This window comes from Propithecus coquereli, unplaced genomic scaffold (assembly GCF_000956105.1).
Source record: "Propithecus coquereli isolate 6110/MARCELLA unplaced genomic scaffold, Pcoq_1.0 Scaffold355, whole genome shotgun sequence".
Taxonomy (NCBI): Eukaryota; Metazoa; Chordata; class Mammalia; order Primates; family Indriidae; genus Propithecus; species Propithecus coquereli.
Window position 1 is genome coordinate 1,902,694 of NW_012149230.1, and position 17,264 is coordinate 1,919,957.

Sequence of the window (17,264 nt, forward strand, 5' to 3'; positions counted from 1 at the left end):
CCATTGAGCTACTATTTTTTGAGCACCTATTACGTGTAAAGCACTGAACTGGGCGATGCAAATCCAACAGTCACCAAAATAGATGTGATCCCTGCCCTCTTGGGGCTTCGACCCTGACGAAGAGTTAGAAAAGTCAATAGGCATTAATTATTATACAATACAATGTGACCGGGATTCAGCAGGTGAAGAACTCTGTGAAGAATACAGAAGGGCCTCCTAATCTACAAGGCTTCCCAAGAGTGACGTCCAAGTTGAAGAATGAAGGATGAAAAGGAGTTAGCCTGGCAAAGAGGGAAGATGGTGAGATGTACAGGTCTGAGACAGAAGGAGTAGCAAACACAAAAGCCACAGGCTGAGAGAGTGCTCCAGATGAAGTCACTCCCCACCTACGGATAAGACATCTCAAAGAGTAAATATGGACAAAATGCATCTCTGTATCCTTTTAAAAGCTCACTGAGGTGGCAGTATTCCTCTTCTCATTCTTAACCTCCAAATTCACTATTTCCCTCTTTTATTTCATACTTTTTAAAAAGCTATCAGTAAAGTTAAAATTTTATAGTACATTTTAGGAAGGTTTTCCAAAATACACAGTTGAGTAAAAACTTCCTTTTTAGTACTTAAAGAGACAATTTTGTAACATTCTTTCAAAAATTCACTTCTCTCAGCATTTCACTCTTTAATCTTAATAAATGAGATACTACCATGCTTTGTTTTGAACTGGAAACCAAGCGCTTCATAATACCCCAAAATGATTACTAAGCAACAGGGCAAGTATGACCTGCAGGTTGAGATGCAATAATACAGTTCCCTCAATGGATTCAGAAAACATCCCCTCCAGAGTAGAGGGAGATCTGCTTTGACATGCAGAATAGAAGAGGACCCAGGTGTCAGGTTAAAGGTGCTGACAAGGAGAGAACTGGCAGAGGGCAGGAAAGGCAATGATGGGTAAGAATTCAGCTAAACTGGGTTAGCAGGAAGTTGCAGAGTGCCCACTTGATGGGAACTACACCTATGTTTTTGTGAGTAATGGGAAGCAAGGTAGTTTGCTGAGAGTAAAGAGGGGCTAGGAAAGAGGGTGTTGAATGGGTGCTCCTGATAAGAAGAGTGTTTCTCAAAGTGTGTTCTGGGGGCCACCTGTATCAGGGCCAGATTCCCAGGCCCCAACCCAGACCTAGAGTGAAGGAAATGTATGGAGGTGATGCCTGGACATTTGAACAAGGCCCCGGAGTATCTTGGAAGGCATATACAGTTTGAGAACCAATAGAGAAAGCGTAGTTCTCTAGGTTGATGGCGGAAATTTGGGTGAAGAAGAAAACTGAGCAAGATACCTAAGTCCTCAAGGACTGAGTGCAACAAAGAAGTGAGAGACAAGAAAGTTTCATGGTGCTCTTTAATATCTACTGAGGGCTTGTTTCTTTGTTCAGCTACCTACTTACACTTTTTCGTGAAGATGTCTACTTGGGCCAGCTGGCTGTCCTCTGTTGCACAGCCAATACTGACTATAACTCAACACAAACCAGGAGTCTCAAAACGTGTATTTGATGATCAAGATGATAGGGAGAAACTGCCGACAGATCAGTACACATCCACAACCACTACTAGAAAAGTAAATGTCGAGTTGGCAAATCAGTCTTCATTTAAATATACTACATATGAAGCACACATATGTGGTGGCAATCACAGAGCAGATTAAAGGGTGGTGTTTTATTTTCCTACGGGAAAAACTGAGTAGGGAAGAAGTGGGCAGCTTCACACTCTCTTGCAGGAAGGGATGGCTTGCATAATGAGACAGCCCTGTGGGGACTATGAAGACACAGAGAAGTTGGCTACTGTCAGAGTTATCCAGGCTGGATTTCAGATGTTTTGGCTTTTAAAATGATAAATTTAAGAATTGTGCCATACTTTACAACCTCCCTTGCAGCTGGAGGTAGCCATCTTGCACAGTTCTGGCCAATGAGATACAAGGAGAAGCTCTCATCAACAGCTTTCCTTCCCAAATAAAGAGGCGCAAAGTCTTAAAAGAAGGTTTCTGCCTTTCCACATTTTCCCCTCTTTCCTTCTTTCTGCCTGGAACACAGCATGATGAGGAGGGTGTGAGCATCATTTTGTGGTCCTAAGGGCAAAAGCCATAGCTAATAATGACAGAGAAAAGGAAAGTACTAGGTACATGAGCAACATCTGTAAGCACTAGCTCCAGACTCCTAACTTCAGAATCCTTGATACACAAGAAAAGTAAACATTTTACTTATTTAAGTCACTGTTTTTCAAGTTTTCACTTATGTGCAGCTAAGGCCCTTCTCAATTCATATTTTTTTAATTTTCTCTCTCTCTTTAAAGTTGTCAATATTTTTTGAGTGATTGTCATCCTTACAAAATTTATGTTTACCTTCCCTCCGGCATCTACCACAGCATCTTCCACTTACAAGCGGTTCAATTAAAATCAAATTGAATTTTAGACAATTAAAGCCCATCTTAACAATTACATCATCAGAAAATAGAGTAGCCTACCTAAATATATTTTTTGTCTAAATTAGAACATTGGCTAAAGCATCTACATAGCCCCAACCCCAGAGAAACCAACTGAAATGATGGAATAAAAATGAAAATTGGAGAAAAACCTACATCAGCAATAAATTACGTAAAGACAGGATACTAAAAACCTCAAGAAATATTTGTTAAATATAGTACAGATGAGACCAAATTGAACACAGTTACTGAGAACTTAACTCATTCTTTCATTACTTAAATAGCAAAAAATTAGACTGCCTAAATAGCCACTAATGAGGAGATGGATAAATACGGGAAATAAAGGCTACCCTGACTGTACCCGTTATTCCTCCCTGGTGAGGAGCAAGGCCAGAGGCCAGGGTAGACCGTGGGAGAGATGGGCCCACTCCATGAAAAGTCCCTTGACACTCACAGTACAGGAGTGCTTGGAGGAAGCTGCATCACAGCTAGCAGGAGAGAAAGGGCCAGAGTGGTCATACCAAAAAGGAAGCAGCCTTGACATAATACTCACTGAGACAACGCAGAAAACTTCCTGAGTGCCTCCATCCAGTGTAGCAGGCCACACACTACCACCACACCCTGGCACACTGGGGTATCCTTCCAACTCAGCAAGCCGTGGCACCAGAGAAGAGGCTGGACACAGACGCACCATTTGCCGAGAATACACACAGATGGCACTAAAAGCCAGGTTTGGGAAGCAGGACACTGGCACTGTGGTTTCAGAAAAACGGTAAAAAAAAAACCTCATCCCCTTCAGGGCACAGGACTGCTATGCCTGTAATGCAAACTGTAGCCTCCATGCCTCTTGCTTAACATGTGAGAGAAGCCCAACACCATCAAGTGAAACTGTTGGGTGATGAAAGAAGATCCAACCGTGCATCCATTCAATCAATACATAATGAGCACCTACTACACGCCAGGCACTGCCACAGGCATGGAAAAAGTAACAGTGTAAACAGACAAAACACCCCATCCCCATGGAGCTTCTATTCGTTCAGGGATACAAACTACTGTCTAGAACAGTGTTGTCTTCATTCAGGAATGGATAAAGATAAAGTAAAATGGTCAACGTAAGACTCATAGAAAAGATTCTACAATATAAAAGAAAAAAAAAGTAGCATGGAATAAAAAGAGGTTGAATGTATTTCTGAAAAAGATGCACCATGGAACCACTCAACTATAAGCTCCTCCTAAAGAGTTAAGACCCACGAGAGCAAGGACTGTGTCAGCCATACACACCTTATTCTGTCCACGATACTTACGAGAGTATTTCTGAAACATGATAGGTGCTCAATGAATATCAGTTGAATCAGTAGAAAAAGTAAATTTGTATACTCTAGCACAAAAACAAACCTCATGAAACAGATAAAGTAGGTTAAGAAAAGTAGTATACAGAACTGCCATAGTCATGAGATGTAATAAATAATAGCACAAAATCAAGTAAGTGTTGTACATGATAAATTTCAGATCTTTCAGAAAGAAGTCAAAAGTTATAACGAGGGAAGGTCAATAGAAAGAGTATAGCAAAGAGGCAACTACCAGAAAATGAAATAATTAGTATAAATACAAAAAAAGAGATAATCTGATTGTTACTTGATCGTATTACTGAAAAATTCAAGAAATAATCAACTGAAAAAAAATTTTAAAATACCACCAAATTAATTTTTCAGTAAATATATTGATCTATTTAAAGAAAACTATAAAACTTAAGAGGCATAAAAAAAGATTAGGATAAATGAAAATGATACAATATAGTAAAGATCTCAATTCATCCTCAAACATATCAAAATTCCAATGAATGGAATAGAGGGGGTTATTACAGGGATAGAGCTTCACAAATTCTTAAATTTATAAAAAGAACATTCCAACACTAGTTAATGACTTTTTAAAAATTGGGTATATCTCCACTTTATACTATTGACCAAAATATATTTCCTATAAATGATAAATTTTAATATAAAATCATAAAACATAAGGTTAACAATGTAGATGAATACTTTATTAATAAAATCTTCATGTGGGAAGGCCTAAGCATGACACAAATACCAGAAATCCACAAGGCAAAAGATTTATAGATTTGTTTATATAAAATTAACTTCTGCACATCAAATGAATGATAAACGAAAGCAAGAAGCCAACAACATGTAATATATAAGACATTTACAACGGATATATATAATAGGATCAAATTCTTAATACATAAAGAACACTTACAAATAATAAATGAAGACAAATACAGAAGAGAAGGCTGGAAGGCAAGCAGGACATTAACAGAAGAAATATAAATCACCAACTGACATATGAAAAATATAAAACCTCATCAGTAGTTTTAGATACAAAATTAAAAACTTAAGCACCATTTTCACACAGGAAACTGGCAGAGTTATTTAGAAAAATACATTACTATCTAGCATTCATTGGTGAAGGTACGGTGAGTTGGCCAGCATAAACTGGTAAGACCTTTCTTGGGGAAAATCTGTCATGAAATCAAAAACTTTAAAAGCATGCATACCCTTTGACCTATCAAGTCTACCTATATATGTTTATCCTGGGAAAATCATCACAGATTTGGCTCCAAAGATATTCACTACAGTGTTATTCATAATAATAACAAAATGAAAACCATCTAAATAGAAGTAAATAAATTACGGTGTAACTATGCAATGGCATGCTATATATGCATTAAAAATAAAGGTATACTTCTACAGAGCTAACTTTCAGAAATATGTACACAAACATATGTACAATGATTTCTAATAGCAAAAAATAAGAGACTATATAAATATCCATTAATAAGAAAACAGTTCAATAAATTCAACGTATCCATACTATCGAATACTATCAACCTTTGGAAAAAAAGGTAGATTTAATTGTATTAATGAGGAAGTATGTCTGTGATATACTATTTAAGGAAGAAAGTAAATAACTGAATGTTGAATTTGTAATATGACCCCATGGTTATAAAACAAACACAGTAGAAAACTACTCACTAATATAATATAATATCAACTGACCCTTCCTTAACATTTACTGGGTATGGCAGTAAATTATTTACTTGCATTATTGCTTATAATCTTCAAAACAATCTTTTGAGTAGGATTATACCCATTTTACAGATGAAGAAACTGAGGCTTATAAACTTGAAAAACGTGCCTATGATCATAAAACCAGCATACTGTTCACCAGGATTTCCAACCCAGCCTGTCTGACTCCAGAAGCTGTGCTTAACATTACAACACAGAATGTGCACAGATAAAGGTTACAAAACTGTCTGCAAAAAATCTGGTTACTGCATGGCCTGAAGGGGACTTTTTGTATAAAATTATGTGTTTTTGTTTTGAGAAAACACTACTTTTAAATTTTTAAAAAGACACCAAAAACAGGGTAGACATATTGATACAAAAAGATATAAACAGAATGGAATGTACAGAAAAAAGTTCTAGAAGATAATTACACCAAAATCTTCAAAATGGTTTTATTTTGAGATGGTAAAATTACAGGGGAATTTCAATCTTCTCTTTTTTGCTTATGTGTATTTTCTATTTTTTCTAAAAATAAATACTTATAAGTTATATAATTAAAAATACTACTGTAACATTTAGCAAGTATATCATTAAGTTAATTATATCAAAATATAAAGTAAAATTGAAGAAATAAACATAATTTCACTCAATTATTAATAGCATTTTTATGAAACATGAAAACCCCTTGATACAAATATTTAATAACTGAAGATTACAGTAAGTTGACTTTTAAAAACAATACAAGCAATCTAAAATGAATTTGTATTTTTTACTCCTACTTTTTTCTTTTAATAAAATGTAGCATTCTAGGCTCTAGGGGAAAAAAAATCTATATGTTGATAGACTGTACTTAATATCAGTTCCATCAACAGCATAATCTACTGGTTCTAATAAACAATCTGTTTTTGTGTTCTGGTCTCAGAAAATGTGTTGTAGCTTTTCAGTACAGATGTTATTCAGGAAGAAAGTTCTGCTTTTATTGACCTATATTAAGTACAAACTCAGTTGAGTCACCAAAGCCTCTTATGATCCTAATCCAAATAAAATTTCTTCGCCCCAGTGTGGTCCATGCAACAAACTCCAAAAACATATTGTAAATAGCTCAGTTGGCAAGAGAAACGCAAGGGAGACATATTATTCCTTCTTTATAAACTCAGTCTTACTTCCTTTCATTAAAAAAAAAATCTTTAAATGTTATTAGCACCAGCAAACACTTGGCCCATATCCTGGCATAAATGCCAAGGCATCAGGCTGCTGCTACCTTGCTATTCTACAAATGAAATATAAGTATGATCACTTTATGGCCTTTCACTTATTCTACAGTTAATTACCCCCAGTATATTACAGCTATAAACAAAAGGAGGGCAAAGAAAGAAAGACCAATTCTATAAAAGTGACCGCTGACTACCAGATATTTCTGCCTCAGCTATCATTAGCTATAAATGAATTGCGCAAGATGTTAAGAGTCTAAACGAAATCAATTGATAGATACCAGGTATTTTCTTAAAGAAAAAATCTTGCTGACTCCAAGACATGTGTGAATTCAAGTAATAAACTAAATAGGGAGGTAAAAGGTCAGATAAAAGGGTAGGGGTCACCCAAAGGGTGCTGCTTCTTTAAATGGAATAAGCAGAAGGAAATGACTTTAATTCAATTAGTTTATGCAGAAACCTGGGGCACAGAATATATAAAATGATACAAGGGAAAATTTACTGCCCTGGGACTTTTCCATCTGTGTGTGGAGGTGAGGCTGCTGCTCCCTTTTTCCTTGGTGCATGCTGCTTTCGCATACATCTCTTGTGTGGTCCAGACCCTGCCCAGCTGGCTTTCCCTGCTGCCAGTGGAAGCAGCTGGCTGCTCTGGCTCTCCCCAGGTGAGCTCTCTCCATATCCAGCCAGACCACTCAGTCTGGGACTGTACTCACTGCTCCCATAACACCTACTTCACTTTCTCCAAGTGTGGTCCAGGACCACCTGCCTTAGAATCATCTGCTGTGCTTGTCAAATATGCAGATCTCTGGGTCCTGTCCCAGCCCTAGGGGATCTGCATCACTGGGAACAGTGGCCAGGAATCGCCATTCTAACAAGCATGCCACAGTGCTCCTCACCACACTGACATCTGGCAACCAATGAGTTGACGTGCACCATATAACACACAGCATGTACTATTAAATGATTAATTTAATAATTGCTTGAGATTTCAGACACTATGTTTTAAATATCAAACCCTGCATCTTAAATGCCAACTCAGATATACAAACATATAAGCTACATAAAAGGAAAACAATACAATAGCCAGTATGAAGGCAGGAAGCTGTGGCCAAAAAAAACCACTTGATGTTAAACCAGTTATCATACTTTCCTCTGTTCCTAATGAAATAAGCATTATGAGAATAAACTTTAAGAAATCATTTTAAATGAATTTTTAAAGCAGTTCACTAAAGACTCTAAGAAGAGGAAACACTGATAATTATTTCCTGATTTAGCAACCAGTCAACACTCACTTCCTAAATGCCAAATAATAAAATAATTCCCTCTAGCCAGGCTTCTTAGGAGACCTCTAGCAATTAACAGTGTTGATCACTTCCTTTAGGAACTGGTTCTACTCTTCTGGCTTCTGTGACACAGCCTTTTCCTGTTTTCCTTCCTCTGACGATTCATTTCCCACCAGTCTCCATTACATACTTTACCCAATCCCTGAAAGGAGATAAACCCCAAAGTCCTATCCTGGGCCCTCTGCCTGGTCACACACTGACCTTGGTAACCTTCACTGCCAACTCCATGCTGAAGACCCCTGGTTCTCCCAGCCCAGTGTCCTATCTGAGCTCCTGTCCTTTACAGTAAGCCATCCAGTGGACCTCTCCATCTGGATATGCCAGTGGCAACTCAAATTTCATTTGTCCAAAATCAAACTCACCACCTTTTCCTCAAACCTGTTTCTTCCTTCCATATTCACATTCCTAAGTCTCAATACCATCATTCATCCAGTTTTCCATATCAGAAGCCTGGAATTTTTTCTAGAGCAGAGGCAGCAAACTCAAATGCCTATGGGAACAGCCAGGTAACAAATTTATTTTTTTAAGAAATGTGTATAGCTCTTAACATGTACCAGGCACTTCTATGTCATTTGCAAATGTTAACTCATTTAATACTCAGAACAATCCTATGAAGTAGGTACTATTATTATGCCTACTTTACAGATGCGTAAACTGAGGTACAGAGAGATTATGGAACTTGCTCAAGGTCACTCAGCTAGCAAGAGCCAGCGCTTGAATGCAGAGTCTGGCTCCACAGGTCAGCACACTATGCTCTCTCTGTGAGCTGGGTAAGGTCTAGTAAAATAAACAAGGAGAACAGGGCCCGGAGAGCTAGACAATATTTGCTTCACCTGAATGTATTCAAATCCTTTGCAACTCCACGTCCTCAACTTGTGTTTCACGCCTGTGTAACTCTCCGCTGTATCTACTGCAGGTTCTGTTCCTTCTACCTCCTTCATGCTTCTCTCACTGTCTCCCTTTTTCTCTTTCCCCACGACAGCCTCAGTTCAGGCCCAAATCACTTCTCAATTGGCTACCACTATCTGTCAGCCATCATTCTTGCTTCGCACTGCTCCGTGCTCTCTAAAAGCAGGCTGGCAAACTGCAAAGGGTCAGATAGTAAATATTTCAGGATTCCCAGGCCATAAGGTCTCTGTCACAATTACTCCACTGTCACTGTAGCATGGTATCTGCACAGAATAAGTGGGCATGGCTGGGTTCCAATAAAATTATTTACAAAAGCAGGTGATACTTGCTCAACAGTACTACCACAGAAGTTTTCTTAATCCTATTCCTTCTACTGAAATATATTCCAGATGGTCTCAAAACCTTAGAGAATACACAAAAATATAAAAGTATCAGAAGAAAACAAGAGTGAATGTTTTTTATAACCACAGAGTGGTGAAACCTTTCTAAGCATGAAAACGCAAGTAAATTTGAATACATAAAAGTTAAAAATCTCAGTGGAGCAAAAGTAACACTAAACAACAAAACACCTCAAATAAAGAAAAAAGGCAAAACATGAAAGAAATATTTGTAACAAATATGATGGAGGAAATGCTGATTTTCATTATTTATAAAGAACTCTAAAAAGTCAATAACAAATGACCAAGGATATAAGAGGCAAATAATAAAAGGGAAAATACAAATGACCAAAATAGAGAAAAAGATACTAAATCCTACCAAAACTTAAACAAATGAAATTTACTCCCACAAAATCTTTTTCAATGATCAAATTGGCAAAACTGGTAAAGACTGTTTATGCAGGAGTACAGTATAGACAGGGAGTCAGATTTTCATATGCTGTTGGAGGGAGTATAAATTATACTATCTCTTAGGAACAAATTGGTTAATCTATCAAAACCTCCAATATCTACAGCTAGCTATCTAAACATCCTATAAACTCACCTAATTATACAAAGACTTACGTACATAAAAGTTAATCACAAAATTGCTTTTTAATACCAAAAAACTGGAAACACTTTAAATGTTTACCTGTAGAAGATTAGTTAATAATGGTAGATCCCTACAATGCTGTGATCCCCAAACCCTGGGTTGTGGACCAGTACTGGTCTATGCTTGTTAGGAACCTGGCCACACACCAGGAGGTGAAGAGGGGGTGAGCAAGAGAAGCTTCATGTGTATTTACAGCTCTCCCCATCGCCTGCATCACTGCATACGCTCTGCCTCCTATCAGACCAGTGGAGGCATCAGAGTCACATACGAGCACGAACCCTACTGTAAACTGCGCATGCGAGGGATCTAGGTTGTGTGCTCCTTGTGAGAATCTAATGGCTGATGATCTGAGGTGGAGCTGAGTGGTGATGCTAGTGCTGGGGAGAAGGTGCAAATACAGATTATCATTAGCAGAGAGGTTTGACTGCACAGTAAATGTAATGCTCTTGAATCATCCCAAAACCATCCCTCCCCACCCCCGGGTCCATGGAAAAATTGTCTTCCATGAAACTGGTCCCTGGTGCCAAAAAGGTTGTGGACCACTGGTATAGCGGAATAGCATACAGTGAGGTAAATACTGTCAAATACTGTTAAAGCTACACTGTTACAAGAAAATGGCAAGTTGCAGAACTCTGTGTGTGTGTGTGTGAGAGAGAGATCCTATTTCTATCGAAGAAAACATACAACCACAGCTATATCTCCAATGTGTGTCTATATAGAGAAGGCTGCATTTCATATAGGGGTTTTATCTAGCATGGGAGGAAAGGATATTTTCTCAGTTTAAAATGTATGTTTTTGTATTATTTGAATTTTTTTTGCAATAAGCCTATACCAACTTAATAGTAATTTAAAAACACTTAAAAGCCAAATAAATAAGATAAAACGCAAAGTGCCCATATCCCTCCAAAGAACATTCCAGGACTTTGCAGACCTGTGGTATAATGGCCCAACTCTTCAGCATGATACACATGCCAATAAGACAACATGACCCCTGCCTAGCTCTTCACTCTCAGTAAGCGCCTTTCCTACATGACAGTCAAGTCATACTGTCTTACTCAGTCACACCGCAGTTTTCCGAACGTGCCAGGATGTATCAGACTTCTTTGCTTTTGCAAAGACTTCTCCCCCTGCTTACAATTCCCCTCCTTGTCTTCCCTGCCTAGTAAACACTCATTCACCTCAACCCTCTCCCACAGGCAGAGCAACCTTAGGGGAAATACATGTTAAACAGTCAAGTGTTTACCTGGAATTATCTGGAAACTTTCAGTGCCTCCTGTGTGTCAAGCATGCTGCAGGATGCTTTAAATGTATCATGTGATTTAATTCCTAAATGATTTATTATTTCTGCATTACAGATGTGGAAAGTATCTCAACAAGGTTAAGGAACTGCCCAAAGTCTCACTGGCTAGTAAACCTCACAGGCAAGATGTTAACTCAAGTCTGCTTGGCTTCAAAGTCACAGATTCTGAGTTTTGAGAAGGGAGATCAGAGCCAATTGCAGGATTGATGGAGAGGCCTTGAATGGATCCGTCTGGACACTTACGTCCCGGCAGACCAGTCTCCTGTGAAGGCAGGTGGACAAGAATGGTGGGGTGGAAGGACAGAGAAAAGGAAAGAAAGTTATACTGGGGCAAGACTTTGATCACTCCAGATGACAATACTCCTCTAACACCAGGCAGAGTTGAGGCAGGTGGCAATACGGAGAAACTGTAGACTCTTGGGTAGGTTAGGAAGATCAAAAGCAACCGTCTTGGGAAAATTAGTCTGGCATCCCCAGATGGCATGGACTGCAATGGAGGGTGTCGGGGGATAACAAAGGCAGAGATCTGAACAGTTAGGAGCTGCTGCAAATATCAACAGCCTCATGTGGTTTGGACCTGAACTCGGATGGCACCTTCAGAAATGGGGAAAAGAAAGTAGATCTCATCCACTACAAAAGATTCCCTTGGTGACATCAGATGTTAGACTATAGATGAGGAAGAGAAGGGAGAGAAAAGAGTTAAGATTGACTCTAAGATTGACTCCCTTGTCTAAGGGAAGCAAAGAATGCTGGTACTCCTGACAGAAACGGGATGGCAAGAGAGGAGAAGGAACCTGCAGAGAAGGAATCCGTGTTAAATGATGGTGCATACAAGGAAAGAAGCTCCTGCTGTCGACAGAGGTCACTTCTGATGCCTATGGACTGAAAGGCCTCAATTTTGGGGCAATATCCTTATGACTGTAACTTATCTACAGGCATGCTTAACATGTCAACAGCATGACACTTACACCACCTACGTAAATGACAAAAGAACTCCTTTCGAGACGTGACCATTCCTTGCTTAGCTAGCATAAAGCACTAAGACATGTTTTCAAGGACACCAGGCACAATTAATCTGTTTTAAGCTACATGATATAAGTCTTAGCAAGACTCTTAAGCTCTTTCACCAAATCCCCTATGTCTACTCATCATTCCCCCAAAAAGGATTTTCTTTTCTTTAGGTGAGGCTGGCCACTGAGGAAAGTTGTTGTCTGGGTTACCTCCTTTTACCCTGGATTTCAGGCTCAACTCTTTAAAAACAAACAAGCAAAACCACTCTTTTCCTAATATTCTCAAAAGCCTCCCTGTCTCAACTGTTCATTTGACTCAGTGACATTATTTACCACTTTCTATCCTCAAAGAACTGGTTTAACCTTATCATTCACTCAGTATGATCTGTCTCTATTCTTATCCAAGAAGAAAAGAAGAGACCGGGTCTTCAGTTTGCAGAATCACACAGAACACACCTTCTTAACAAGGTTAGCTCAGAATAGGCTATGTCAAAGTTTAGCTACGAGGCAGGATAATAATAATAATAATAATGCTTTGTCTGACTTACAGGGTGGTTGTGACAACCAAATTACAGAATTATGGCAATAAAATTTGGTACAGTGTACTAGAATTAGGAAAAAACAATCTAGCTCCAAATCTCCTTTCAGAGAAGCACTCTATATCCCTGCACACCTGGAACAACCTCTGAGGCCCTACAAGAAGCAAAACCCAGAAGTGAGGTGAAAGTCTCAGTGGTCACCATGGGTTCACACGACACCCAGCAGTTCAGTTTGTCCCATTCCAGAACCGAAGTCTACAGAACTCATTATCTTACCGAATTTTTAAAGTATAGTAGGTGTAAAAACACTAAAGACAAAGAAATAAGCAGGATAAGCCTTCTACTTTAATTGCAAATGAGAGGGAGACTATTTTAGTACAACACTTAAAGTATAATATTATTTACAATTCTGTGTAAATAGAATTCAGAAAATTTTATTTCAAATCCCAATTAAATGGAAGAGGAAAAATACTAAGAGAGGATCTGCAGTTTCAAATTATTCCTTTCAGTGCAGTAAATCAAATGAGCTTTTTGTTTAACTAAAAATGGTTTCAAGTAAGTATCTAGCTCTATCAGAAAAACAAAGTACCTGTGAGTTTGATTTTGGATAGTCGAGCCAAAATTCCTGGTAAATCAGCCACCTGCAGCTTCATCTCTTTCCACTGCTTTTCACCTTTTGTCTCTTTTCCAGCATCTACTGAGCCTTCAACTATTGAGGCAGACTCTAGTTCCATCAACTCCTTTTCATTCGGCTTTCTGGACAAAGGCAGATTGGGGGCTGAAAGAGGTTTCATTTCATATATTTCTAGTTTGGTTTGACCTGAAGATGTTTTTTCAAGGAAAGGAGAAGCCACTGGCTCTGGCTTTGGTTTTACTTGCTGGTTGAGGCTTCTGTTCAGTTGTGTGACATACTAAACAAAAAAACAAAAAAACCCCACATGTTACTGTAAGGCAAGGCCTGAAATACTCTCAAATGGTTGTTTAGTGACATCTTCCATCAGTTCAACCTTTATGGTACTGGAAAGCTTTTCCTACAAATTTAATGTTAGTCAATTCAGCATGTATTTATAGAGTTTTTGTTACATGGAAATCACCATAGTGATAGATATAGAGAATAAAATTAATGCCTCAGCAATGGTTTTCAAATTCTGTGGTTTGGAAAATCTAGGCATATAAATTCCTTGAAAGATAAATTCATTTTTTATTCATCTCCTCCACAATTTCCTCTGGAGGCTTAACATTCCAAATGCAATGAGAAAGTTTTATAGAATCAAGAGCCCAAGTCAACCTGTTGACTTTCCATGTTCTTAGGCAAACAGCACAGAGAGAGACTCAGTATTAGGGCATAATCCAGGGCTAAATGACGTTACAGCAGTGTGGTATGAGGAAAGAACATGGGTTTTAGAGTCAGTCTCTACTACTTACTAGCAAAAATTAGTAACTACTACCAACATTTGTGAGGTACTTTATAGTTTTATATACTATACATCTCATTTAATTTTCTCAACAGCTGTTAAAGAAGATGGATCAGGCTGGGTGCAGTGGCCCATGCTTGTAATCCTAGCACTTTAGGAGGCCGAGGTAGGAGGATTGTTTGAGGCCAAGAGTTTAAGACCAGCCTGGGCAACAGCAAGACCCCCATCTCTACAAAAAAATTTTAAAAATTAGCTAGGTGTGGTGTTGTGTGCCTGCAGTCCCAACTACTCTGGAGGCCAAGGTAGCAGACTGTTTGAGTTGAGGAGTTTGAGGCTTCAGTGAGCTCCGATGACACCACTACACTCTAGCCAAGGCAAGAAAGTGAGAAGAAACCAAGCCTCATACCAAGAGTTAATACCAGTTCTAGGCAGCCCTGGGACATAGAGCCTACTATACGCTGAAAATTAGATAAATGCCTTTTACATTACATCACAAAGACTTGAAATTACATATACTAGTCTTAAATAAGAATTACAAATTCATGAATGAATGAAGAGTTCTGTTTACATATAAAAGGTACTATACATATTTGAATTTCTCTTCTAAATATCCATTATCCTTGACCCCCAATTTAAAAAACCTGAGCATTTCTATCATTTAAATATTTAAATCTCTTATCAACATATCAAGTTTTATTAAGATTTTAAGTTAATTTGATTTTTAAGTTAAACTGGGCACTTTAAGTTTAAAAAAGATGAGAGAAATGTCAAATATGATGTTAGATTATGATTTTGCTGTTCTTTCATCCTAACACTACAACTATGAGTTTTCAGCTATTTTTCTGCCATTCTATGACCATTTTCCATTTGAGAAAATGACAAACGCTCTCACTGGTAATTAACAGTAACTTACCAGGTTGCCCACAATATCATGGAGTGAATCTAAAGACCTACAAGAGGACTGAGATCATAACATCAATGTCTACTATAAAATGCTAGCAAATTGCAAAAACTCTCAATTTGTTTGAGTTACTCAGAAGTACAAGTGTTAAGAAAACTTTTAAACGTACTGCTGATTTAAGAAAATAAAAGGGTTACATTGTTAAAGCAATTATTTCTGTATTACTGATGTATTCACAAAACTTCAAAGAATTTTAAAAGAAGTATCATGGTATCATAACAATTCAGATTTCCTGGCTTTAGCACAGTTGAAATATGCCAGAAGTTTTCAATCTTTCTCCAAACTTAATCAATAAGTTCAGGATCATGCTTTTAACCTCAAATGTCAGAATTATTCTGGTTTCAGTTAAGAATAACCAAAACAAGAGAGTAAAGTTTTGGATAAACTTAAGAGGACACTAAATAAAAGTCTTTTTCAAATAGTACCTCTTAAAACTTTTCCTATAATAGGAATTTCTAAAATTCCCTCATACAGAGAAAAATAAAGGCAGAAAGCAACAGAGTAAGAACAGTCTTCTAAACATACCATGCGTTTGAGGAAGTTAAAGTGCTGAAATGTAATCCACTGCTTGTTGACATTCCTGTAAAGATGTATGAACTTGTGAGGGGACTCCTGGATAGCTCTTCCTTCAAGATACCAGACACATCCTCCTACCCAACCTATAACAGAGAAGAGGAAGAAATGTTAAAAATAATTAGTGCTTCTCATCAAATGATGATTGTACCTACCCAGAAGCAAAGCCAACTACCAAATTGAGTGTTACACTGCGTCAAAGCTTTGAAATTGTCTAATCCAGATTTGTGAATAAATGCAATTTACCAACCCTAATCATTGTTTAATTCAGCATAATTCTTCAGAAGGGCTGGGGAAATTTTTCATTTTAGGATCATTATGTTTTATTATCCTAAACGCAGAAATGACCACATTGTAGATCTTTTTAAGAAAAAAATATAAAACAACCAGTTCAGTCACTTCTAAAAAAGTAGAAAATAAAAACCACAATTTTTCTCAATGAGTTATTTTATATAATATTTATATTAACTTACATATAGATAAGTATATATATATTTCAGGTTATTATTTTGGCTATGTAAGGTAAGACAACAACAAAAATAGTAGGAATAGTTCTTAATAAAGTATGACTCTATTAGTCTAACTAGGAATAAGCTATTTTCATTGTATCCAAATCTGGCTTTTAATCATGATATTAACAGTAAACCTTTTCTCAAATATCGACAAATCCAATGCTTTTGCCTCAGGCCTCACCCTACTCAAGCCTTCAACAATCTGTACAACACTACAGATTCTCCCCATAGCTTCCATGACACTAAAGGATCCTGGTCTTCCACATTCTGCTTCTCAGTTTCTTATGGTGTCTCCTCTTGCTGTATGTGCCACTTTAAGGCAATTGTGTCCCCACTTTCCCAACACTAAATATTGTCCCTGAGCAAATGCAATTACAGGATAACTTGTAACCTTCAACCCATTTCTAAAGGGTCATTATGCCTATTTCCATCTGCTCTCTTGGTATCTCCACGTGGATGAGTTGCAAAATGTCTTTAAGAATACTTTATGCTCAACCTATCTCTGTTCTGTTCCCTATCACATATAAAACCATTACTTTTTAAGACATCAGGATACATCTTGAACCCTCCCTTTATCACCTCACAGCCATCAAGTCCAGTCAACTCTGAAATTCAGTTCAAATCTGTCCATTTCTTTCCATTTCCACTGATACAGACCCTTATCATCTTACCGGTGGACGTAGTAAGGATAGCAGGATTCAAGCCAGTCATCCTGCCCTCAGTAATTTCCCTTCTACTCCAATCCGTGTGCCATTATGCCAACAGTTTTCTTCCTGCAGCCCAGAATACACATTACTCACCCAAATGTGTACACACAACTCACCAAAGCAATGTTGTCTCACGACCCTCCACTAAATGTGTTCATCTTTATGTTTTTTCCTTGCTTGCACTCCACTCACTGCCTATCAAATTTTCAAAGTCTCTTTCAACT

General features: G+C 37.9%; 1 protein-coding gene across 1 annotated transcript in view; it reads right to left on the minus strand.

Annotated features, from left to right (window-relative positions):
* Positions 1 to 17,264, minus strand: part of LOC105816119 (protoheme IX farnesyltransferase, mitochondrial) — a 136,181-nt gene that overhangs the window by 114,918 nt on the left and 3,999 nt on the right. Inside the window, exons 2-3 of the mRNA XM_012651445.1 lie at positions 15,774 to 15,907; positions 13,462 to 13,783 (exon numbers count right to left, since the gene is read on the minus strand). Coding sequence (XP_012506899.1) covers positions 13,462 to 13,783; positions 15,774 to 15,907 — 456 coding nt within the window. The remainder of the gene's footprint in view (positions 1 to 13,461; positions 13,784 to 15,773; positions 15,908 to 17,264) is intronic.